The sequence below is a fragment of the Pituophis catenifer genome, unplaced genomic scaffold (assembly GCF_029215685.1).
Source record: "Pituophis catenifer annectens isolate HBS135680 unplaced genomic scaffold, rPitCat1.0.hap2 SCAF_4, whole genome shotgun sequence".
Taxonomy (NCBI): Eukaryota; Metazoa; Chordata; class Lepidosauria; order Squamata; family Colubridae; genus Pituophis; species Pituophis catenifer.
In genome coordinates this window covers 100,884,381-100,910,747 of record NW_027256884.1, presented here as the reverse complement: position 1 = coordinate 100,910,747, position 26,367 = coordinate 100,884,381, and the positions used below count along the sequence as shown (strand labels likewise).

The 26,367-nt window shown below is 35.5% G+C and overlaps 1 protein-coding gene across 1 annotated transcript; it reads left to right on the top strand.

The window, feature by feature from the left end:
* The first annotated feature begins 71 nt into the window (after positions 1-71).
* CCDC191 (coiled-coil domain containing 191) lies at positions 72-20,855 on the top strand. The gene is made up of 16 exons (XM_070943823.1): positions 72-310; positions 2,412-2,450; positions 3,235-3,376; positions 4,011-4,157; positions 5,023-5,201; positions 6,859-7,082; positions 8,207-8,369; positions 9,685-9,875; positions 11,967-12,713; positions 14,194-14,270; positions 15,187-15,269; positions 16,146-16,247; positions 17,163-17,303; positions 18,047-18,199; positions 18,521-18,675; positions 20,710-20,855. The coding sequence occupies exons 1-16, from the start codon at positions 239-241 to the stop codon at positions 20,840-20,842; spliced, it is 2,748 nt and encodes a 915-aa protein (XP_070799924.1). The 5' UTR covers positions 72-238; the 3' UTR covers positions 20,843-20,855.
* Positions 20,856-26,367: the final 5,512 nt, after the last annotated feature.

Sequence of the window (26,367 nt, the reverse complement as noted above, 5' to 3'; positions counted from 1 at the left end):
TACGTCATAAAAAGTCGACGGCGCGGGTTTGATAGGAGGGAGGGAGAGACGCGCCCACTAATTGGCGGAAATGTTGCCATGACAAAGCTTAGGGACGCCGCTCTCCACTCGAGCGAGGGAAACGGACCGGCTTGGGGTGCTTTGCCTTCTACGTCGGTTGTCGGTCCGGCTTTAAGGAAAGGAGTTCGAACAGTGCGAGGTGGAAAGGAAATCGAGGGGTCTCCTTCGGGCTTTTTCAATGGCGGTCGTGCGATCCCGTCCTGAGCTTTATCGTTGGCGACGTTTCAATCAGCCAGCATCGCGGCAAAAGGTAAAAAAACAAAACAAGGACGTAGACCTGGTCCGCTGCTTATTGCTGAAGTCGCTTTCCAAACAGCCTGTGCCGGCTATTGGATGGTCACAGTTTTTGGATAATATTAAAGCCTGCCTTGATTTCATGTAACTGAGCAGCAAGGAAGTGCCTGTGCAGGTAGTCCTCGATTTACGACCACAATGAAGCCAGTGAAACATTTGTTAAATGAGTTTTGCCCCATTTTATGACATTGCGTGTCACAGCTATTAAGTGAATCCATTTGCTTGTTGGTACTCAGGGGTGAAATGCTCCCAGTTTGGACCGGATCACCCGATCCGGTAGCAATAGAGTCGGGTGCTTTGGAGAACCAGTAGCAAAAATCCCTCCACCCCCCCCATGCCCAGCTGAACCGCACACTAATCAGAGGCTTTTTTTTTTACTTTTAAAAGCATTTTTTCTACAACCTCTTCCGCCGAAAAAATGCTTTTAAAAGTAAAAAAAAAAAAGCCTTTGATGATCGGGCAGCTCAGCTGGGATCAAAGGCTTTTAAAAGAAAAAAAGCCTCTGCTGATCAGGCAACTCAGCTTGGATCGTCAGAGGCTTTTGAAAGCATGTTTTGTACAACCTCTTCGCCGAAGAGGTTGTAGAAAAAATGCTTTTAAAAGTAAAAAAAAAAAAAAATGGCCACGCCCACCCAGTCACATTCCCCCCCACACACAAAGCCACACCCACAGAACTGGTAGTAACAAATTTTAGATTTCACCACTGTTGGTACTGGTAGTTATCCAGTATCTTATTGCACATTCTTTTTGTTGGTTCTCTGACTCATTATGTATGCATGGAATTCTTCCTGCCAATGCTGTATATGGAAATAAATGCATAGCGCTATCTGCTCTTTTCCCACAACCAAATATTTTCTAAGGCAGGATACTTTTTATTATGGATGTTTTGACTATAAGTGGAAAAAAAACAGCTGGAGCTCTTAGTACATTATACATACATACATACATACATACATACATACATACATATATATATATATATATATATATATATATATATATATATATATATATAGCACAGAATGAAGGCTCTCATTGTTCAGTAAAGTTGAAGAGACCCCATTAATCAATCCAAAGGATTCGCATGACCTTGGGGCACAGCAACCGTTATAAATATGAAATAGTTAACAATTTTGATCAGTTTGGGGTTTTAAATTTGTCGGGGCCAAAATTATTTAATTTGATTTTATTCTATTTTTAAATTTTGTATTGTATGTGTTTTTATTGTTTGGCTGTGCACCGCCCTGAGTCCTTCGGGAGTAGGGCGGTATAGAAATCTAATGAAATGAAATGAAATGAAATGAAATGAAATTATCATGATTTAAAGGTCATAACTGAAAAACAGTCCTATAACACTTTTTTCAGTGCCACTGTAACTTTGAACCGTCACTAAACGAACTGTTGTAAGCCGAGGACTACCTGTACTCAGAGCATACAGAACTCGTTGCCACATCTACTTCAAGTCTAGCTCAACTAATGTGAATGCATTGATGTGGTTTTCTTGGAGCCATACAGAAGCAGTTTTATGAGTTTTCTGTGCAGCCAGCATCTGAGTTACTTTTTTGACTTCTCAATCTATCCTACAGCCCTAAAATGTCTCAGTGGCTTCCCATTTAAAAAATAATTAGATCTGACTCTATGTAACTTTTTGAGATCAAAGCCAGCTTTGCACTGCCATGTAAGTGGGCCTTCTTACAGAAGTTATGAATAACCACTAGAGCCCTTTGATCAATGAAAGAAAACAGAATAAAACATTTTTCTATGCACACCTAAGTATGTGTACTTCAATCGGTCCTTTAAATGTGCTTGGAGTAATAGTGAATATTTTGTCTCATTTCTTTTGAGAATATTTGTTGTAAAACTTGAGTTAATGTAAATCAAAGACATGCCTATAGAATAGCATGATATAAATATAGTAAATAAAAATATACTAACTAGTTTCATTAAAGTTTTACAAAATGGAAGCTCTTATATAAAGGCATCCATAGAGATCTCTTAATTTTACTTTAATTTGATCTTTAACTGGAAATTAAAATATTTGATTCTTTAATTCCCAGCCACAGTTTGATGCTGACAGTATAGAGCACTGGATAAAGGTAAGGAAAAATAAATTAATGCTCAGTCTCAAATATCTGGAAAAAAGAGTACTTCTTACTGAGTGGGAAGAAATCTTGAGTTCCCTAGTAAAGATTCATTTAATTCAACAAGATTCGTTTTCTGAATAATTATGAATGATACTGGATTGTTAATTGCAGAGATGTTAAAGTCTATTACAATTATTATTAGATTATGTTGAGAAATGTGTATAAATCTATAAATCTACTGATGTGTATAAATGTGTATAAAGATATACTTTACTGATTACTAATAGAACCATAATGGTTAAGGATTGGACTAGGACAGTCCAAATTCATGCCCCCTCTTAGTAATGGAAATTTTAAGCCAGTGACTCTTTCAGCCCAATCTACTTCAAAGTGTTGCTGTTATAAGGATAAAATAAAGGAAAGTCCCCTTGTAAACTGCCCTGAATTCTTGAAAGAAGTTGTGGGGGGGTGGGGGGGGGGTGGGAGTGTACACATCTATCTGTAGTAGGATAGATAACTTAAATTCTAGCATTTTAGTGGATGCTATCTTAAGAATTAATATGCTTCTTAGTTTCAAAAAAATTCTATGTGGCTAACAATTTTAATATAAAATAATGTATCAATAAAGGAGATACTCTTCAATACATATAAGGACCAATCAAAATCAAAAAGATAAAGCCAGCAGAATAAATACCATGTGCTTCCAACCTTATTGCCGATCAAAATATCTTCTCTTGTGTTAGACAAAATAAGTCGATCTTAATAACATTTCTATTATTTATTTTTTTAAATTCAGCGGGTGGAACAAGCCTCCGAATTTGCTGTTTCTGAAGCTTTTTCATTAAAAAGGGCATCCTATTCTCATGGACTTCATGGTCCAGTGCTGGATTTGGAGACAACAGAGCAGCTGTTAGATCATGATGAAGCATATGTAGAAGGTATTACCTAAACATTTTGTTGTGGACTCCAGCTGATGCAGAATAATTATGGTTTTTTTACTGTATTGTAGAAAAAGAACAATAGATTACCCATCCCTAGAAAAGTACATATCACTTCTCCCATCCCCCTATTACAATTTTGTAATTTTGTGGGAGATGGAGTTGTAACATTCCATTATGCCAAGAGATTGTGAAAATACCTGATTTATGTATGATGGTGGACGGTAATATCAATTTAAATTTATAGAGAAATTTGATGAAGCATGGCTCAGTTTTTCAAAGTGCTGATTACTGTATATGTAATTGAGGATAGCTTTAAATGGTGACCATATTGTATAGATGTTTTTAAATATCTATGATCGTTTTAACTAATGAGATTCATACTTTCCCAATTCCTCCTAGGCTTGTGAGCTTTCAAATATAAGATCAACTATAAATAATACCAAGAAATTTTAACAAATCAGAATAAAAATCTTGGCTAAAACTCCTTGGGACTAATACTGCAGAAGCCAGTTTAATTTGCCTCTGAGCAGAGTTTAGGTTTGGGGTGTAAAACTCCTTTTCATATTTTAAACTTTTGCTTTAGTTGGGAATTCTGAATCTAGTAATATTTTTATTGCTTTCATCAATGCAGCTCAAGAGTTGCTTAATGACTGGATGAATTCAAAATTGAAATTGGAACTGGCAAGTGATGAAGACAACGATGTTCAAAATTCAGCCCCTAACTCTGTTCCTTTACAAGAGCCTGTTGCTGGCTTTCAGAAATATAAAAAATTTGATGGTGAGACTGATTTTAAATTTATTTTAAGTATTTACATAATAGCAAAACCTCTCCTGGTACACTATTATACTGGTAAAATTCACACCAAACAATTAAATTGAAAGTAAAACATTATTGTATCTAATAATCTAAATAGTCGATAAAGACCATTCTGAGAAAATTGCATTGTTGTGGCATAACTAACCCCAAAAAGTATCCTTTTCCAGAAAGACAGGACTGTCACAGAAGAACCCTTCTCCCTTTTGTTCTGTTCCTTATAGGCTATTTTACAAAGAGAGATTAAAATATTTTTAAGAAAATGATGTAACAAACACTACTTTGATTTGTATCCAGTTTTTCCACCCACAGGACAATCAAGGAAAGTAACTATTAAAAAAATAACCACTCGTGTTTTCAAAGACTTTGTACATGTATTTTCCACTCTTATTTTAACATTCTTAAGCTGAAAAATCATGCTACTGGAAAGTGATACTTTGCTATTGAATTTCAGAGTTCAAAACTCAGTGTAATTGGGCTGCGTATGGAGAGATTTTAAGGATAGAATAGGCGTATTTCATCTCACAAAGGCTTATGATTTTCATTATGGTTTCACCATTTCTAAATATAAATGTCAGGCCTGGAAGCCTAGGAATGCCTAGCCTCAGAGTCTTCTTTAGTTGGGGGTGTTATTGGAACCCTGACAATAAATGCCTTCATAAAACAAACATTTGTAGCTCGTTTTTGGTGTTCTGGGGTGTTCTGGGAAGCACAAAGAGGACCTTGGGGATGGCACATGTGGTGACTGCAAGCTGCAACTCCTGATTCAGGACAGAAAGCTTAAAGACACCATTTTACATTCAATTTCAATATGATTTATGTATTCTAGATTTCTATGGTTATTTGGAGCAAGAAGTGGAAGGCACCACGGTACAAGATTTTTTACAGCATCTATTGCAAAGCGAAATTGTAAACAGTGGTATACTGGAAGGCCTTAAAACTAAAGCCGTCAGAGAGAAAAAGGAACCCAGAGACATACGAATTAACATGGAACTAAGGCATAAGCAGGTAAAAATATAATGTTTATGGAAAACTTTCTAAAGTTCACTTTATATTTTTTCATAAATTTCTTAAGTTTTTATATTGTTTAAATTAATCCCATAGAGGAGGGAAAGAAGTACAATCTAAAAATAATAAATTGAAAGTATAATGGCTATATATACATACCCTATTTCTCAAGGCTGCAGTGGATGCAGAGCCAATGTCGCAAATCTGAACAAGCTGGCCAGGACGCCTGCATTCCTGGATAAGTTTTGCAGTTTTTGCCAGGGCCAAGACACTGTATGACAGTGTATTTGGCCCTATGACTCAAGTGTTGGAAGACAGATCATCAGTTCTAAGCATTTTGAGTCTCACTAGTTCTTCTTTCACTAACATTTGAGGCTGTTGCTTCCAGAGCTACCCAGAGTGATGGGCCAGAGGAAACAAATGTAATGTTCCAAAAGCCCATCCAGTAATTCTCTGTCTGTTTACACAGTCCCACAGGAAAGGAAAAAAGCAGGGAGCAAGGCACTGAAAAGAAAACTGAATGGAAAGGGCATTTACTTCAAAGCATTACAGACAAATAGACAAAAAAGTAAAGTGAGGATAAAACTTATGTGCAGGGACTTCAGGTGTACATCCTTCACAATGAGGAAGGCCTCCCATATCAAATAGAGAAGCAAGGGAAAAAAACATGAGACGCATATGAAGTTCATTCTGCACTGGGGATAGATGGAGATAGGAATAACCGTTGAATGGTGCCTTCACATGGATTAGCATACAGTGAAATCTTTCTCAGGGAAGAAGTTGTTCGGTGAAGCAGCTGATTCAATCTTTGTGCAAAACGAAGAAATCATTCACCGTAGCTCAGAAAAGAATCTATCCTGATCTTCCAGGTTAAAGATCATAGCCAATTTTTTTTTTCAGGCAGAAGCCCAACTCATGTGTCCAGGTCCAGCAACAGAAGGGCACACCCAATAGAAAAGACAGAGAAGGCAGGAACCAAGGAAATACCTGAGACTGTTTTGTCTTCACCTGCAAGGTGATGGGCAACTGCAATAATTTTAATGTCCTGTAATATTCCTGTATGGACATGTGGATGTTAGAGCTAATTTAATGAGAATATACAGTTCACAAGAATCCCCTATCTCTAAGAATGAACAAAAAACATTTTAAGATGAATAATACATTTATTAGACTTTAGAAATATATAAAATATAACTGCATAAGAACGCTCTGATGCAGGAGTCTCCAACCTTGGCAACTTTAAGCCTGGTGGACTTCAACTCCCAGAATTCCCCAGCCAACTGGGGAATTGAAGTCCACCAGGCTTAAAGTTGCCAAGGTTGGAAACCTGGTCTGGTGTATTTTCTGTTTACAAGATGCTAAAGGAAAATGGACATTGGCGTGTATTTTGAACCTCAGACTGCTAAACAAATTCATCAGGCACTGAACCTCCAGAATGGAGAAATTAAGGTCTATACCAGAAGCCAACACAGTGGAATACTTCCAGCCTCAGTAGAGCTATCAGAAGCCTAATGCATATTTTGATTTGAACTTTTTACTGATAGAAGAGTCAACTCTTTCCTGTATAAATCCTTCATCTAGTGATTAGAAGTTATTTGGCAATCAAGTTCAATGACTGGCCTGTGCTTTAACACTTCTTTTTGTACTTGTTTTCCAGGTAAAAGAAAATCGCTTGAAACGGCAGAAGGAGCTTGAACTTTTAAAACAAGAAAAAGCCCTGAAAAAGTTAGCAATGTCAGAGGCTCAAAAGCAATTGCAAGAGGAGACAAAGAGGAAAGCTCTGAAAGCCAAAAAAGAAGAAGCAGCAATCCAAAAACAAATGGTAATACTGCGGAAGGAGTTGGGAGAAAAAAGACATCTTATGGAAGAAGCACGGAAAATGTAAGCTTTAGAGAAAAATCAGTTCATTCTAGATCCTAAAACAGAATCCGAACAACCCTAATAGAGCAACTGTATACAACTGATTAGATTAGATTAGATTAGATTAGATTAGATTAGATTAGATTAGATTAGATTAGATTAGATTAGATTAGATTAGATTAGAATTCTTTATTGGCCAAGTGTGATTGGATACACAAGAAATTTGTCTTTGGTCCATATGTTCTCAGTGTACATAAAAAGAGAAGATGCATTCGTCAAGAATCAAGGTACAACACAAAGTCATAGGGTACAATAAGCAATTGAATCATACTAGGAAACAATATAAATCATAAAGATACAGCAACAAGTTACAGTCAAACAGTCATAAATGGGAGGAGTTGGGTGATAGGAACGATGGGAAGATTAATAGTAATAGTAATGCAGACTTAATGAATAGTTTGACAGTGTTGAGGGAATTATTTGTTTAGCAGAGTGATGGTGTCATTTTTAGATGAAAGATCATCTAAAAATCATAGTGAGTTCTAACGAGTGAGGGAACATATAAACGTAAGACAATTTAGAACCTCATCTCCAAAGACGCTGTGGAGATTGATTAACTTCCAAGTGTAATTAAATTTATTTGAGATTTGTAGATATAGAAGAAACTACTAGATCTTCTTTTCCAAATCATCTCTATATGCTTTTCAAAACCACCGACCAAGTAGGTACCATGTTATATGAACTGTAAAAATTAAATCAGAAGTCAAACTATTTTTCATGTGTATCCCTATTTGATTACAATTGTTTCTTCAAATTGTCAGCTTCTACAGCAGCGTATGACATTAAGATGACTGAAAATCACTATAGGTACCTCTTTAGGACACTATGGGAACCTACTAAGGCAGTTTTCCTTTTATATAATTTATATAATTCTTCTTTAAGAATTATTTAAGGACATATTGTGTAATACTAGCTTATGAAATGGAGAACATTGCAGTAACTAAATGTATTACAACAGTCCTGTAAAACTTGCTCTGTTCAAATAAAAAGTACAACAAATAAGAATTGCTAACTAATAACAAATTGATTAACATGCACTTTCTCTACTACTTTTCTCTAACCTCTCACAAACTGTCCTATTTTAGGGAAAGAAAGAGACACAATTTAAAAAAAATTCAGACTCTGATAGAAGTTGGCCTGCCTCCTGCTGAGCTTACCTATCTGAATTGTGACAATGAAGAACAAAAGGAGGAGGAACAGGCCAAAAAGCAGGAACTGCTGAGCAAAGTCAACACTGCTGATCAGGTGGTGAGGACATTCATGATCTTGTCTTCAGATGGATTGTTGCTTTAGCTAGAATTCTTAACAGTTTTCACTAAACAAAGATGCTCAAGGTGTCATTTATGTTAAAATGAACTGGGGATAAATGTATAGATTTGAGGTTGAAAGGATATAGAAGGTTAGGAGAGCAGATGGATGCCAAAAACTGGAACCTGCTCTGAAAACTGCTTCATGACTAAGTTTAAACCTGAGGATACAGCACAATGTTATGTCAGCCCAGGTTTTCTTATAAACTTCTTTTTTTCTTCTTTAAAGCAAGAAAACCAAGGGAGTCATTTTTACACTTGCTAAAATGCAATATGTTTGAGTATGATCTGGTATTGTAAAGTGCCACACATGTTTATGCCACCAAAGCATGGACTTGAAAACAACAATAAAATAGTAAATGGGAAACAACAGTCTGCAGATGCTGTATAGCATCTACTTATATTTATTAGCCACTTAGAAGTTACTAATCAATAGACATGCATAACAATTGTAGTATATTTGCTATTTGAAGACTTATAACTGTCCTGCTTTAACTTATTAACGATGCATCCTGGATTGCTTGCTGAAATGAGATGTAGGTTCTCATTAAAATGTTAGTTATGTGATCATTCAATTATGATAGCAATACATATGAAATAGCATTAAAATGTTACAGTTAACTGAAGTAGACAATTGATATATTCTTAAAAAAGAGGTTTTTTTAAAAAAAAAACCCTTACCACTTATGAGTTTGGGCATGGGGGATGAGAGCCTTCTACTTCTTTATATCTACATTTTTAAAACGCCAATTTCTACTTTTTCAGTATTGGCAATATTATGGAAAACATAGAAAAAGAAAGTAGTAGAAAACAAAAGAAATGAAACACAAAAGAGAAAAGAAAATCTAGGTTGCACTAATACGATTTGCTATACTTCACAATACCTTTCAAATCTTGTTTTTCGTACTACTTCATACATATATATTTTATATATTTCTCTTTTATGATATCAACTTCATCCTCCCCTGGCTTTCTCAAGTCTGCTTCTCAACCTTCATATATTTGTTTTACATATATCAGTCCTCATGCTCTCTACATAACCTATCCAGTATATTTCTTTCATATTTTTCTATTCATTCTGACATATCTAACATTCACTTCCACATACATATACAGTAACAAATCATTACAATTTATGAAGGGAGGTACAGTTGTCAGTGAACATTGAAGGCATTTATTGCAATACTCCAATATTTTACATTATCAGAAATGTAAATATGATACAATGGAACATGGTTACTTGATTCTCAATGTAGTGCCTACGGAAGTATTTCTCTGCCTGGTACAAGTTTATTCTGGATCTCAGAATTAAAATGGGAAAAGCAAGAGCCCTTGCAGACTGGAAGTGCCAGCTGAAGATTTTGCGAGCCTGGAGGGATTATTCATGGTCTCACAAACTGGAGAAGGAGACTCAAAAAATGGAAAATCAGCTTCGGGATCAAAATAGGTAGCAATATTAACACAATTCCTTCCTGTGAAGTTGAAAGTTACTCTTATGTTTGGTTTAATTATTTTGATTTTTGTTTGTTTATTGGAGTGCTTTTAAAAAAGGAAATATAAAATGCAACTGAAAAAAAAATTATGGTATATTTTCAAACTTTTTATCAGGACTATTGCTTTCACTCTTTTATGAAGAAGCCATCAACATTAGTATTCATTAACATATAATTAGTGCCACTGGTGTGCAAGATGTTTTTTGAATACTGTGCCACTTATATAAACTCAAGGACAATTCAGCTGGTATATTTAATACTATGATTATTAAACTTTTTCAAAGTTTCCCTTCCCCCGCTTTCCCCATTTATTTATTTCTTGACTCTTGCAAACATGAGAATGATCCTATAATTTTGATGAGTAACCGTTCCTGGATGAATCTATTATGGGGAGGAACAGGCTCAGGCTCAACCCATCCAAGACCGAGTGGCTGTGGTTTCCGACGTCCCGATATAGTCAGTTGACGCCATCACTGACTATTGGGGGCGAATCATTGGCCCCCACGGAGAGGGCTCGCAACTTGGGCGTCCTCCTGGATTCACGGCTGTCTTTAGAAGAGCACTTCACAGCTGTGACCGGGAGGATTTTTCATCAGGTTCGCCTGATTCGCCAGTTGCATCCCTTTCTGGATCGGGACTCGTTACGCACGGTCACTCATGCCCTTGTCACCTCCCGCCTGGACTATTGCAACGCTCTCTACATGGGGCTCCCCTTGAGGAGCACCCGGAGGCTCCAACTGGCGCAGGGTGCGGCCGCGCGGGTGGTAATGGGAGCGACATGGCGTTCCCATGTAACACCCCTCCTGCGCAAGCTGCACTGGCTCCTGGTGGTCTTCCGGGTGCGCTTCAAGGTTTTGGTTACCACCTTTAAAGCGCTCCATGGCTTAGGACCTGGGTACTTGCGGGACCGCCTACTACCATCAATAGCCTCCCACCGGCCGGTACGCTCCCATAGAGAGGGGCTTCTCCGGGTGCCGTCAGCCAAACAATGCTGACTGGCGGCCCCCAGGGGGAGAGCCTTCTCTGTGGGGGCACCTACTATCTGGAACGAGCTCCCCCCAGAGATACGGAGGATCCTGGATCTGTGCACCTTCCGCCGCGCTTTAAAGACCTTACTATTTCACCAGGCAGGCCTGGCCTAATTTTCTCCCTCTTTTATAAAAGATTTTTAATTTTTAAATATCTTTTAGTATTTTATACATTCAATTTTAAATTGGTTTTAAAAGTTTGGGGTTTTAAATTTGTCGGGGCCAAAATTATTTAATTTGATTTTATTCTACTTGTAAATTTTGTATGTATGTGTTTTATTGTTTGGCTGTGCACTGCCCTGAGTCCTTCGGGAGTAGGGCGGTATAGAAATCAAATAAAATAAAAATAAATAAATAAATTATTATTTCATTGAGTTCCAAGAAATTACATTAGGAATCCATTAACCCAATGCAGGGAAAGCAAAGTACATTTGATCTGTCCCAATCAGCAGGTTGCATCATGGCCACAATCATTATTGAATAAAAACTTGTTAGAAAAAAATATTTCAACAGGCTTGTGTAAGACCTAATGGTTTCCCTTAGAAATATGCTAATATAGCTCTTACTAATAGCAATTATTTTATGCTTGACCCATATTATTGGAAATACACTGGAAACTACAATAAGCAGAACAATATATTTATCAAAATAAGAAGTCATTGCAAGAGAAATAAATACACTCTACTTTTTTTGTTTTTATTTTAATTTCCTTTGAGGACTGCAACAGCCATGATTGCTGATATCAGGATATTTGGAGGACTGAAAGTTTTAGTCTACTTGAGTGGAGGTGGAGATCAAATGGATGCAAGATTTAAGGCATCCATTTTATCGCTTAAGCTCCAAAAGAACTTTATTATGTAAACAAGTCAGTTTTGTCTACTGGAGGGGATCTGGGGTCTGCAAATAGGGTACTAGAGGCCCACATCTAGTAATGCATGCTCAACTCTTTTATAAATAAATAATAGTCAAACAGAAACCAGGGATTCTAAACTAATGTTAAAAAATATCTTAATTTAGGAAAAACCAGCTGGCTATAGAGTTTAACCGGAAATGCATTTTGCGTCATTTCTTTGCTGAATGGCAATGCTGGAGCCGATTAGAGATGGAAAAGAGAGAGCTAGAAGCGAAAAAAGAAAAAATGAGGAGAAAAATGGCAAAGCTCTTGGAAGAAGTATCACTGGGGCAACCAACGTCAGATTTCTCAAGACCTACCAATAAAATCCTTGAGACAGAAGTTACCCAAGATAAACCTGCAAGTGATACAGAGGTAAACAGTATAGAGGTTAACCAGCTGACTGAAGTACCGTTTGTTCAGAATAATCCCACAATTGCAAAATCTGAAAGAGAAAATTCCTGCTCTCCAGGGACAAGTAAAAAATGGAATCTCCATTCCCCAAGTCAACCGAAATGCCCATGGCAAATCACCAGAAAACATGCTGCTTTGAATCTTCAGGACCATGCCAGGTTTGGAAATGAAACAAAGCATTCCCTGCAGCATCTTGATCTATCAAAACAAAAGAAATCTTCCACTATTTTGGGTCCCCTGGAACAGCAACGTCTGATTGAAGAACAGCAACAGCAGCTTCAAGAGCAGCAAGAGCTGATCCATAAACTTCAGGGCCTTCAGAGGCCACACACTGCTTGGGAGGAGGTTGAGCAAACTACAACAGCTACCACAGCACTTAACATTGACACTCCAAAAATTAAGGAAGAAAAGCAAATGAGAGAAAATCAGTCAAATTACAAGAATACTAAATCTGTAAGGTATAATAATAATATTACCGGGATTTTGTTATCTAGTAGCTAAAAGAATGTGGTTGGAGCAACACACTTCAAAGTAGCACTGTGATGTTTTTAGTTGTAATTAATAGCTCAGTATCACATATGATACAGGTTCAATACTCACTATTATTTGACCAATTTTAATCATTTATTTCCATTGCTTTAATAATAAAACAACAGTAGTAGTAGTAGTAGTAGTAGTAGTAGTAGTAGTAGTAGTAGTAGTAATTGAGTAGTCTAAGGAACTTTCAGTCCAAAGTAATTACGGGCAAACAATAAAAATAAGCAGAGGAAAACTATATTTTTATTTAGTTGCATGTGGCTTGTTGCCTTATAGAAAATCAAAGGAGGGTGTTTGTAATTTTTATTCCTACCACTCAAATGCATGGCTAAGAAATAAGGTGTCTGTTGTCATGCAAAGGACACTTTTTCTTATGATTAATAAAAAGGGGCAAGGGGGAATAACTAGATTAACAAAATCATGCGCTGTGAAATTTACAAGGGTTTTTTGTAACAGAATTATCTTAAAGCGACTTCATTTTTAATTTTTGTAACATAGTTTATTTAAACTGTTATGATTTATTTAGGAAAAAACTGAAAAAGAAATATTGTGCATACTATAAAGGTTTCAAAAAAAAAGGAGGCTACAAAGTACAGTGGGGGAACGGTCAATGAATTAATATATAGTCATGTAGGACTGAGTAGAATCGTGGAACAAAAACAAAAACAAAAACAAAAGTTAGGACAAAGTTCTGGTATGGTATTTTTAATAGGTTGGATATTAACTTTCTGCATGTATAGACAGAATTGCTGTAGTCATTCTAGTTATTTTGAGTTGGATTTCTAGCCTCATACATTGTAGTAGAAGATAGAGATCTAATAAGTGATCTGGTCCAATGTTCTGCTAAAAATAACAAACTACTGAATCATCCACAACAGATTCAGCCTCCAGAGTGGCCAAGTCCAGTTAACTATGGGTGGAACTGCTTCACTTTTTACACTTTTTACTGTCAGAAAGTTTTTCTTAATATATACAGTAGACTGAATCTGCTTTCTTTTAATTTCAACTGGATGGTCCTTGTCCTTCCCTTACTTTTAAAGAAAAGCTGCTCTTGCATGATATGACAATCTTTAAGAAATGTATAGGCCATATCCTCCCCTCAGACTTCTCCATAGCAAGCTAAAGAGTCACAGGTTCTCTAATGACTTTCATAAGACTTAGTATCTGGATCCTTTCCAGGATAGGATCAGGAAACCAAGCCTTATAAGGGTCACTTTACTTATTTCAATCTTTCCAAAGTCATTTTGAATCTCATGCTTTGGCTGTAGTCTACATTATTCACAGAACATTTTTTCTATTTGAAGTATTTGCTTTGTAGAATCTTTATCCCATGCCCAAGACCTTTCTGTTCAATTGTCCCTTTTTTTTTTCTTTCCTCTCTCCTATACTTGGTTTATTTAGGTCAGAAGTTCAGCAGCCAGTCACTCATAAGAGAAGGACTTTGAAAGCATTAGTAACACCACATCCCTTGCTTAGAGGTATGTCCCTAACTTCTAGAATCTTTCCTGGATGTCTATAAAAAGCTGCAGTAAAATATATGACTGTTATAATACAAATACGCATACTATATTATAGCACAGGAACAGTCATGAAATGTTTAATAAATATAGCAGAAGGGCTGATTTTTTTAATTGGCCTTCTTGGCAAACTTTTTCAACTCCTATGTGTGAATTATCTCAAATCCTAAATTTTGTGGTTTTCTTTGAATTAAAAATTAAAGTGTTCTTTTTTTCCTGGACACCTTGTTGAATAAAATTTTAACTGGACAGGGTGAGGTCACTAGCATTGTGACAGTATAATATAATTCATATACTTTATCTGACCACTGACAAATAATGCCAGTGTATTTCAACCAGTCTCAGAAAGATTAAAACAACTACGGCAAGAAATAATTGTAAGTATACATATTTCTTCCTGAAATATACACACAAATGTGTTTAAATGTTTTAATTAAGTTGATGGCTTTCAGAATCACATTGCAATACATGTAATGTGCATTGTAATCAATAATTTGTTTTTCTTAATGTGCTATATCATAAATCTAAGTACCCTTTATTGTTCATATCAAATTAGTTATAAGTTATTAATAGTCTATACCACCTAAGATTAGAGGAAAAGTATTCTTGTGGTTAGTTATGAAGAATGGCATAGACTTGTCCAACTTCTTTAACTGGTAAGTAAGTTGCCTTAAAATACATGTAGTCTTTAACAATCATTTGTTTAGTGACCTTTGGAAGGGAGTGGGGGAAGAGAGAGAAGGAGAGGGAGAGAGAGAGAACATATTGAGCTAGTTTGATATGGATCAATCAGAAACAAAATTTAAAGCAAAACTCTGCATGCTTCAAGTTTCAAATTTAATTTATACTCATTGTACGCCATCTCCTAAATGTTTAGCTATGGAAGAGAGAGCAGTTCAGCGAGCAGAACGAAGGAAACAATTGGAAGAAGCAAAAAAAAAGCGAGAAGACGAAAAGCTGGCAAGTAAAACTAGTTTCTGACTTGAATATCCAGCAGGTAGACAATAAAAGGACCAATATAATGTTTAAAATACAAACATGAAATTTTATTTATTAGCCTTTTATTTTTTAATCAAATTTCTGTGGCCCTCCATCTAGCCAAGGAAATTAGGCAGTGAATATAAAACAAATTACAAACCACTTAAAACCAAAATAAAACCACATTCCAAGCTGAGGCATCTATAAAAATTTCAGTCTCACTCTATAAACTATATACACATGCCAGAGCTTTAATAAATTAATACCCTGGCCCCTGAAGTTGGTTTGCCTTAATAACATGAAAATAACATTTTATACTGAAGAGCAGAGGATAAGTTTTATAGATGAGGAGACACTGCATGCAAGCAAGAGAGCATGTTTGGTGAGAAAGGCACTTCATCTTTTTCTTCCCAGCATAGAAACCAAACATTTTCTGAGAAGATGGATAAAATAGAAAGTGTATAAGATGCATCTAAAATCCCTCTATTTTTCTTCAATAAAACAGCAAACAATTTTGCAACCCACTAGTTTAGACTTAAAAAATTAAACTTTTTACCTAACTAGTAGACTTCATCTCCAATTAACAAGTTATAATGGTGGTTACTTGTTTTTGATATTTATATTTTACAAGTGAAAACCTGCTTTGAAATGTGTAGGTTTCCTGACTAATTACTGCTGGTAAACCTATTCTCTCTCCACCATTGCTGAAAAGGATTCTGAGTAAAATATTATTTTTACCCCTTTTGTCTGTAAAACACACATCATTATTTAGGTAGGCATCTGCTTTGGAACGTCTGTGTTTCTTCGGGACAGGGATTTAAATATGATTTAGCTTGTCTTGTTCTATACAATCCTAAGGCTGAGATGCAAGCCAAAGAAGAAGAACGTGAAAGACAAGAAGCAGCAGAAAAAGAAGCTAAATTAGAGAAGAGGCGAGAAGAGAAGAAATTGCAGCAAATGGTGAGTGGAAGATTGTGCTACCAACTCACAGTTGGTAGTTGATCTCACAGATCTATTAGTGATAAAACACTAGTTTAAACTAGCTTTTCAGTATGATTTTGTAATGGCACCATTACAAAATTCAATTCAAGCAGTGTCAAAGCTGCTGAGGAAAAAAAAATACTTTCACCATTTCATAAAAATTATTTTAAACACCCCTACATCAAAGCCATATTAATTGCTGTAACATAAAGTAATGGGACAACAGTCCAGTGTTCTAGAATTAAGCCAGCCTGGCATTGTTGCTTAAATGATTCAAAGCTTCTGAATGAGATTATGTTCAAACAGTTGGTGGCAGATTGGGAGGAATATTTAGACTGTATGCCCTCAAATGAACCTCCTGATGTATGAATGAGTGACTTTCTTGCCCCTGTCATTTGATGCCCTTGCTCTTTCAATCTTATCCTGTCTAGGGGGAAAACAAGTGAAAACTGCTGGTAATGCTAGCTGACTTTTTTTTTTGGGGGGGGGGGAAGTCTTAGAGCTGACAAGGGTAAATAGTAGATAAAGAAAGCAACAACAGAGGCAGAAATAAGGCCTGGAAGATCTGAAGATCTGAGGTAATGCCGGAGGTTTTGCAACTTCCCAAACATGAAACTGCAGTGGTCATTCTGTATGTATAGTCACACAGAATAGTTACCCTAATCGCAAAAAGATGGCCTATTCAAAATGATGCAGATTGGCATGAAGGAAATGCTTTTGGTAATGACGTTTGGAGCCATGTAGAGGACTGCAACAATATCTCCATTTCCTGCAATTTAGAAAGAAATCAACAACTGAGCACATGAGTTTTACTTGTTTGCCCAAGAAATAGTACTATTTTTAATGAACTGGTCAAATTCTCTAAACTGTGCTTTTCTGATTTGTTAATTACAGAAAGAACTGGAAAAACAGAGAAGGCTAGAGAGAGAACAGCAACTTTTATCCAAAGCTGAAGACCATTACATTAAGGTTCTGCTCAAACAGGGGTTAAAGGCCTGGAAGAGACTTACAGAGCAATCTGAAGAAAACATGGTGGTAAGAACTAGACTAAAACTGGCCATCTTGGAAAAGATAGTTTCATGTGCTGAAGATGAATCCTCTGCTATTTTCCAGTGTGTGAAGTGTTGGTGAGTGAAAAGGTTTTTTCATCAAATCAGATTTCTGTGTTGTGATGATAATGCATGGACTAACACAGCAAAAAGGAACCATTCTCTAAGCCTAGTTTATACAGCCTTGATGGAAAAAGCTTTAAAAAATTCTGTGGATCCAACAAAATATCTGAAGACAAGTTTAAAAGAAGGGAAAATATAGCAATCCAGAATGAGTGTTATAATTAGCATCCCCAAATGTTCTGGCCCAAAAGACAAATGTCAGACTGTGACAGCATTTGCAGAAATGCCTTGTATAGCAGGAGCAATTTTTTCCAAAATTGGGGCTATGGAGCTCATTTACGTTTAAATTAGTGTTTAAATTAACAATATATTTTGAATGGCTTTTAAAATATGTGAACTACCCACAAATCAAGTATCCATATGAATGCCCTGAGTTCTAGGCATATTTCCAGCTAAAATAACTGAAGATGCAATTGTGCTGTCAGACTATAAAGTTGAAATGGAGAAAAAAGAATGTGCTTGCTCTGGGAATCTATGCAGCTTGGTCATTGGACATAATAAAAGGGGCCTGGTCAGTGATGTTTCAATGACACAACCTTAGTTACAGGACCGCCCTTGCATCCATTTATACCAGTAACCATGTCTTTTCTTGATCTCTGAATTTAGATGGCCCAAAGTCATCACTGTACTACGTTGCAGCAGAAATGTCTTCTTGCCTGGCTTCATCATATGCAAGAAATACATTCAAGGAAAATAGCTCAAGCTGAGGGTCTCCATTGCTCTCAATTGCTTAGAAGGTCGTTCAGGTGTTGGATAAAGGTGAGCAAGAGGGAAGGTATATATATATTTTTAAAAAAAGTAATTGTAGGCATTTTCTAAAAGATTCTAATCTAATCTAGACTGGAGACCAGGAGTTTGAAGTAATGAAGACGGAGGGAGCATAAAGCATATTTTTTTGTGTGTATCATACCACATGCTGAATTGTACATTCACATTTGTGCATTGTGAGGGTTTTTTCCTTTGACACATGCAGTAGAAAATTTTGTTTCTTCCACCTACTTCTGTTGCTATGTTGTTGTATAAAATGTAAACATACAGTAATTGAGTGACACCTTTTTCCTTTCATTGGACTTCTTTCAGTATAAGGATTACACACTTACTCTGGAAGAGAGTGCAAGCAAAATGCATGAAACTACCCTAAAGAAGAAGTTATTTGGCTCTTGGTTTGATTTGGTAAATGAGGAGAAAAGTATATTGTGGGCGAAACAAAAGACCGCAGATCAATACTTTAATAGGTAAAAATGAATATATGAAAGGCATTTTCATTTAGATTGTATTTATTGCAAGAATTCTACAGTATGTTCCTTGTTCTTTAGGTTCCTTTGGAATCATCTGAACATTGTGTGTGTGCATGCATTCATTTCTTTGTTCTGGGAAACAAGATGCAAATCATGCTTCGAGGATATGTAATTTAGATACAACTTATATGTTAAACTTATCTTTGTGTACAAACCAGCCATATAACTATATCACTAAACAGAATGAACCATACCAGATAGAAAATCTGGTTCTTCCCTTCTTCTAGCAATGTGCTTGGGCTATAGGCTGTTATTGCTTACTGTTCAGCCCATATTTCGCTCTACAGAAAGCTAGTACTCCTAACAATACAATACTATTCAAAGGTATCCTCTACTGAATTCAATGCTTTTTTAGAAGTTTAACTTCTACATAACACAATGTAGAAGTGCAGCTCTAGCATATGTCTATCCTCTTGTTATTTGGTGCAGTTGCTGAGAATCACCAGCCATTGAATAAATTTGGCAAACCCAGTACCAGGGTAGTACTGAATTGAAATTAATAAACTTAATTTCAGTTCATTTTCTCTATCAACACACTTCATTTGGAAACTCCATATTCATTTATCATCATAGGAAAAAAAATTCTAAGCAACAGCCTTTATGCAAGACTTAAAAACTAAATAAAGTTCCCTTAGAGTTGTACATAACATTTACTGTCTTTCATGGGAACATCTATGGTCCTTTCTTTGCAACAGAATCTACTGTATTCAGCTTTTTCTTGTAAAGTACTGAGATTTATCAAAAGTTGTCTTGCATTATTTACAAGGCTCATTTCTGTTTGAAGACAGTATGTTTAATGTTTGACTAAATATGTGTCTAATGATAGGTGTTTTTACTAATATATGGGCTTTGCTCTATGCTAAACAGAACAGCCTTATTTTAGACTGAATAAAATCAGAATCTTACTATTCATGGGGAAAATTATATTACAAAATATAGACAGGATTCCAAATCCTTTTCTTGTAATCTGTTGAATTAAAAAGGAAGAGGATTCTGAGATTTTTCAGACCAAACCACAGAGAATACTAAATGTATGACTCAGTCTATTTGAGTGTATCACTTAGTTTTAAAAAACCACAAATAAAAATTATAAATGGAAAAGAAACATCTATGCATAAAGGTCTCTTGGAAGGCAGTGTGATTGATTAGTGATAAAATGAGTTGAGAGACTCACATCCTCACGTAGCCACAAAACTCATTCTCTGTTTAATTTACTTCACAGGGATAGAAAGGTGTGGGATTAATATATTTTTGAAAGAAAAAGTGAAATGCAACCTAATAATTAAAAACTATTAGCAATATATTCCACTTGTAAAGAATGATGAACAATGTAAGAATCAAAGTTTTCTGATGATATTTAACTATTTAAATACCTGTTTTTCTAGAGCAAATTCAGTTACTGCCCTCTTGTCCCTATCTGTGAGATATAATACAGAATGCTGGATTACATAGGCCCTTGAACATTCAGTTCACTTTCATGAAAATGAAACCACTGTTATGTTTGAGATACCGTTTCAGACATAAAATCTTGGCAACTAGTTCTCTACATAGATAAGGAAAAACTTTCAGTATCTTTTATAAGGGTGTCAAACTCAAGTTGTCACGGCTGTGTCATGTGATGTATCGGGACTTTCTCCCCCCCTTCGCTAAACCAGGCATGGGCGTGGCCAGCATGTGATGCATCTGGCCTGTGGGCCGGGAGTTTGACAGCCCTGGTCTAGAGACTAGTGACATTTAGCATCTCTTTTCTCTATGGAAATTCCCTATCCAACAAGCTGACATGTTCCTAAAAAATAAGGAGGAAATAGTACATTGTTTCATAATCATCTCTGCCTCAACATAATAGCATATTTTAAAGCTGTTTATTCAATATGGGGCAAGTATGAGAATATTTTTTTAAAAATAAACATACGCATGCCTTCTTACAATTCTATTGTTATTTTCCCTCTTTTAAATATTTTTGTGATACAGGAGAATGATATTACTTGCATTCAGAGCCTGGCAACAGTACCCAGATCAGATGAAAGAGGAAAGAAAAAAAGAAGAAAGACTAGAAAAGCTAAGAAAGAGAGTATCTGAAATTTTGCCAGATTTCCAAGCATGACAAAAGAATTTCAGACCAGAGGACAAATAAAAGGGGAAAAAAGTCCATGAGGCAAATTTCCTCTTGAGATTGTCTCTGTAGCACCATTTCAGTAAACTCATTCCTGTTTGCCTTTTTCCTTCTATCAACAATGTGGCAGTATCTTTGGTTTGCAAGGGAAATCCTATGAATGTCTGCTTTGCAATCAGAATTGACCTTAAAAACAGAATTTGTCTATTGCTGTTCAGCTGTTAAGAGCTCATGGTGTGAACATAGTTATGGTCCTTACTATCTGCATACACCCACATCAAGGCATTTTGTTATCTATCTCAAACAGCTGTAATATAAATGCAAAAGCAACCAGTTAATCAATACCAGCTACCCTTGGTCTTTTCCCCAATTGCTGTGAGACAATCAGTTTCCACAATGTTGGAATACACTTCTGTGCTCTCTAGACAACTAAGGTAATCCATACAAATGCCTTTCACTGTTACTGTAACTAGAAATACTGTAATAACTATTGTTTTGGCATTCATGACACACAAAATCAATTGCCTAGAAGGGTCATTGTTATATCTATTTTGAAAAGTGCAGTAGTTAATCCCAGATTTGAGGCACATGGTAAAGTTCTGTATGTTATATTTACACATTTGTAAGTCAGTCACTTTTAAAGGAAGATTTGTTTCTCACATTCATATGCATCCTCCTTCAGCCACCTGAAGCCCTGGAATTTGCCAGTTGTCAGTCTCCCTTGTTGCCTACAAAATTCTGTTGCTGCTTCACATATTCTGAGTTTCTAAACTGTTAACACTTCAACTTCCAGATGGAATTTTCATTCTACAGCTGATAATTTTTGGCTGAAAACTGAATTAGAAACATGAAGGTCAAATCACCTTAGTAACAATTATAACTACAAAAAGTTATAATAGAAAAACAGCAAAGAAATAAATTATCTCTAAAGCTGGATTAGTAATTTTTATTAAGAAAAATGTTAAAGTGATAATACAAGAATTCCGGCCAGGAACTTTGCTTTCAAATGTGGAATTTCTTTAGTTTTGGAAGCTAGTTTTGGCTTCCTTTGTGCCACATTTATAGTACCATGGGCAAGTCACTGATCTCTTTGCAAAATGTAGCCCAGTTTGCCCTTGATTATTAATTATATATCAGTATGATACTCCATTGTGGCAAACCAATCATTATTGGTTTATGTGGTCACTAAGAGTTCACATTAGCTTGATGGTTCACAAACAATCCATATATAAGACCTCTAAATCTAAAGAGCCATTTGCTGGTCATCCACAAGTTTGCTTTGCCTCAAAAAATATTCATTCTTTAAGGACAAATAGGGACAGCTTTAAATGCTATTCTTCCATTTGTAGTTCAAATGTATTCATCTATTATTAGAAATCACACATAGAATAAATTTATACAAGTTTTTTTCTACAGTTTATATGGAAGTTTATTCTAGGGAAGTTTACAAAAAATCCCTATTTAGTACCCTAATTTTTTATCAAATAATGTTTAACTGCATAGTTAGTAATCATACTTTTTATTTCAAGCTTCAAAAATTCTGAGTATAAAACATTAAATTCCCTCCATTCCCTGCAACTTATTAGCAATTAGGTTTATCAGTATACATATAAAACTTAACCCATCTTTCCCCTCATCCTCATATTTAAAAAACAAAAAAAGAACAAATGAAAAAGATAGCCAATGTGGTTTATTGAATCACTGTTTTTAATGATGACATTGTACTATAGCTTTATTCACTTAATATAATTTAAACATTTAACGTATTAATAGCAAACATTAAGGTTATAAAAATAAATACTCCACTATGCAATCAAATTTATAGATAAAATATTTCAAAATTAAATAAATAGTTCAGATAGAAGCAATTTTATAATATACATCACATATTCCAACTGTGGGGGGGAAATCTAAAAATTGTAAACCAACAAGAAAGAAAATGTCCTGTTTTCTTAATGTTCTCTACTGTACAGTGAGATGGAAAAACAGATTTTGAAAAAGATAAGTTATTTATATATATGGGGAAAAAACTTTGATACTATCCTGCAAGAGCAAAATACATTCATGATTTGATTAAAATCAGAGAACATTTAAAACATTAGATTGTTAGGCAGGTATTTCTTGCTTTAGAAAGCATTCTTATCTCAAATTATTTTAAAGACTAATTTGGTATAAAATAAAAAAGCACCATTAAAATAATATATGTGTGAGCTATGATATATATTACTTAAGTCAGAAATATGGCAATGGAACAATTATTGCATAAATACGAAGGAGCTTCTGCTTCCTAATGAGCTCACAGTAAAACTTCCATATTATTAACATTTGATCTTGATCAACGAAAGCAACACAGGAAGCCTGCTCCTTCAAAGTTCACCATAACCTCTAGACTGGAATTGACTAACGCAAAGGTATTTTAAATAGAAAATGCTGTAATACAATTTTAAGTGTTTCAGAATTGTAGAATTCCAAAGGCTAGTTGGTATTTATCAAATTTAGGCACTACTCATCTCGGTAGCTAAGTGACTAGTTTCACTCTAGATTATATTCTACTTCACTGCAATACGCAATAAGTGCTTAGAAGTCACTTTCAGTTAGCTTAATTGTAGCTACATTGAATTGTCTTTACATGGCAACTCTTTTCTTCAAAAAATTGTGCTTTATATTTCTGACATTGAGACAGGTCCTTTCAACTTTCCCAAGAAAAGCTAAACAATTGGGGATTGTGGATTTTTAACATTTTCCGTTGTTCCTTGCAACATTCCTTCATACTACAAGATATTTATTGTCAATGTCTAGCCTTTCCAGATTGTGTTCTGACAGCAATATTTTACACCTTTGGGGTTCTGTGAGAGTCAGGCATGGAGGCAACTTTGCCATTTTAGTGCTTTGGAGGGGGAGGGAACCCTCTTAAGCATTATTAGTAATAATTTCTTCCAAGTATAGCTATCTACACTATCTAAAACATATTTTCGGTTGTTATAAATATGTATATTTTACCATTTCAAGCCAATATTAAAAAAGAGAAGCTGGAATTATATGTGTGTTTTAAAAATTTAAGGATTTTGTTTCTTGTTACTGGCTAGCTACTTAGAAGATTACCAGGTTTTTATTAGACTTTAGCATGTACATAATATAATCCTATAACGGTGTTAATATCATCTTTAGAATGATATTTCTGTTGAGATGTGTGCGTGCATGTATAATATATATTATATTATATGTGTGTGTGTGTGTGTGTGTGTGTGTGTGTGTATAGTTAATATTTCGGGTTTCTTCCCATGTAATTGTGGATATATCCCTAAAAGGGTAGAAGCGACGTTTCGGCAGAATCCCATCTGCCATCATCAGGCTTATGTCAGCAGTCATTTTGCACTAACGTCAGTTAGTGCAAAATGACTGCTGACATAAGCCTGATGATGGCAGATGGGATTCTGCCGAAACGTCGCTTCCACCCTTTTAGGGATATATCCACAATTACACGGGAAGAAACCCGAAATATTAACTATATATATATATATATATATATATATATATATATATATATGTATGTATGTATGTATGTATGTATGTATGTATGTATGTATGTATGTATATACACACACACACACTGTGTGTGCATGAATTTTGCGAATTTTAGCAAATGCCAACAACTGCAAAAAAATAATCTAGCATATATTCATCTTTATAACAGAGAAAAAGAACTGGAGCTACATTTTCTACAGTTCCTAATTCTCCAAACAACTGTTTTTCTTAATATAATTGGACTTTTTTTTACAATTTGATTGCATTGTAGTTCTACAAATCATACTTGTTATGATTTAAAATGTTTAAAATTCAGTTTGATGGATTTTTTATACGGCCTTCAAACAAGAAACTACACTTAGGCTGATGATCCATAATCAGCTGCGATTTTAATCACTTGCAATTTGCAATATTTTTTTTCAATCAAAAGTTGTTGATTTTACATGATTTTTGAATTTGGATGTTTTAAGGGCTTTTACTAGCTACTTCATTTATTTATTTAATATATGAGAGCTTAGATTTGGTGTTAAGACATCAGGCTAGAAACCAGAGGCTGTGACTTCTATTCTTGCCTTAGGCACAAAGCCTGCTGGGTGACCTGGGCTGGTCACTATCACAACCCTGGGAAGGAGGCAATGGCCCCTGAAAAAAACCTTGCCAAAGAAATTGCAGGGACTTGTCTAGGCAGTCTTCGAGAATCAGACACAAATGAATGAAGGGAAAACATAACCCATCTGACTCTCAGCAACTCTGGGCAGTTCATATAAATATATGAACCAATTAAATTAATGCAGAAATAGCTTTTGCAATTCTGATCTTACATTGTTCATTATGAGCCATTTTAAGGCAAGGGATAAGTATATTAATTAAAAGCAATCGTATTCTCAAAGTAAGCAAGTAATAAAAAAAAATACTAAATCAGCTATGCAAATCACAGCTTTAAAAAAAGCCCATCCTATAGGCACTTATATATCTCTGCTCTTGTAATGCGAAGATATTAAAGAGTACAACATTGGAGAGCTCTTCCTTTTTTTGGTAAAAGCATAAAAATGAGGGAAGTTCCCTTTTTAATTTCTTATATCCATTAACAAAATTCAGGGTTTATAACAATCAAGTTTTTAAAAATTCAAGTGTTTTGGCTACAATACATCATGATTAAACGACACTGAGAACCTTCTCCACTATCCAGTTAATAACTATCTTTGCATCAGAGAAATGCATAAAATTAAGTATGCAGCCTGTTAAATTTGGGGTGTGAATCCAAAGAAGACAGGAATTCCAAATAGAAAAATCAGAACCCGAAAATAACATATCAGGATCACTCCTATAACCAACATGCGTCTCCACACACACAAAAAAAAACAGGATCAAGGAGAGATTCAACCTAGAAATAAGGAGAAATTTTCTAACAGTGAGAACAATCAACCAATGGAACCGCTTGCCTTCGGAAGTTGTGGGAGCTTCATTACTGGAAGCTTTCAAGAAGAGACTAGACTGCCATCTTTCAGAAACGGTGTAGGCCTCCAGCTTGGGCAGTGGGTTGGACTAGATGACCTACAAGGTACCTTCCAACTCTGTTATACTGTATCTAATTCATAACTGACAAATTGGAAAGTTGTGGAGTGAAACTCTTCTGCTCAGAGTTAAATACCTTTGCCCTCACAATAAATGCTCTATAAAGAAACAATGTATTAAAGGAAACTCATTTTGTTGTAACCATATGACTGTGCCTCTCTCAAATCTATGACTTCCCAGCATAATATTCTGACCACCTGATTCATATATCCATATATGCCACAGAATGAGCCGAGAACAGAAAGTATGTGCTGCCTTCAAGGAAATGCTAAAACTTCAAGGTCACATCGACCTCAACAGGGAAGTCTCTGCTTCTTTCAATTGTAATGGTTGTTTTTATATTTCTGTTTCCTCACCTGACACTAATAGGTATCAAGTGAAGAATATAAGCAATCCCAATCATACCAAGGTCTTCC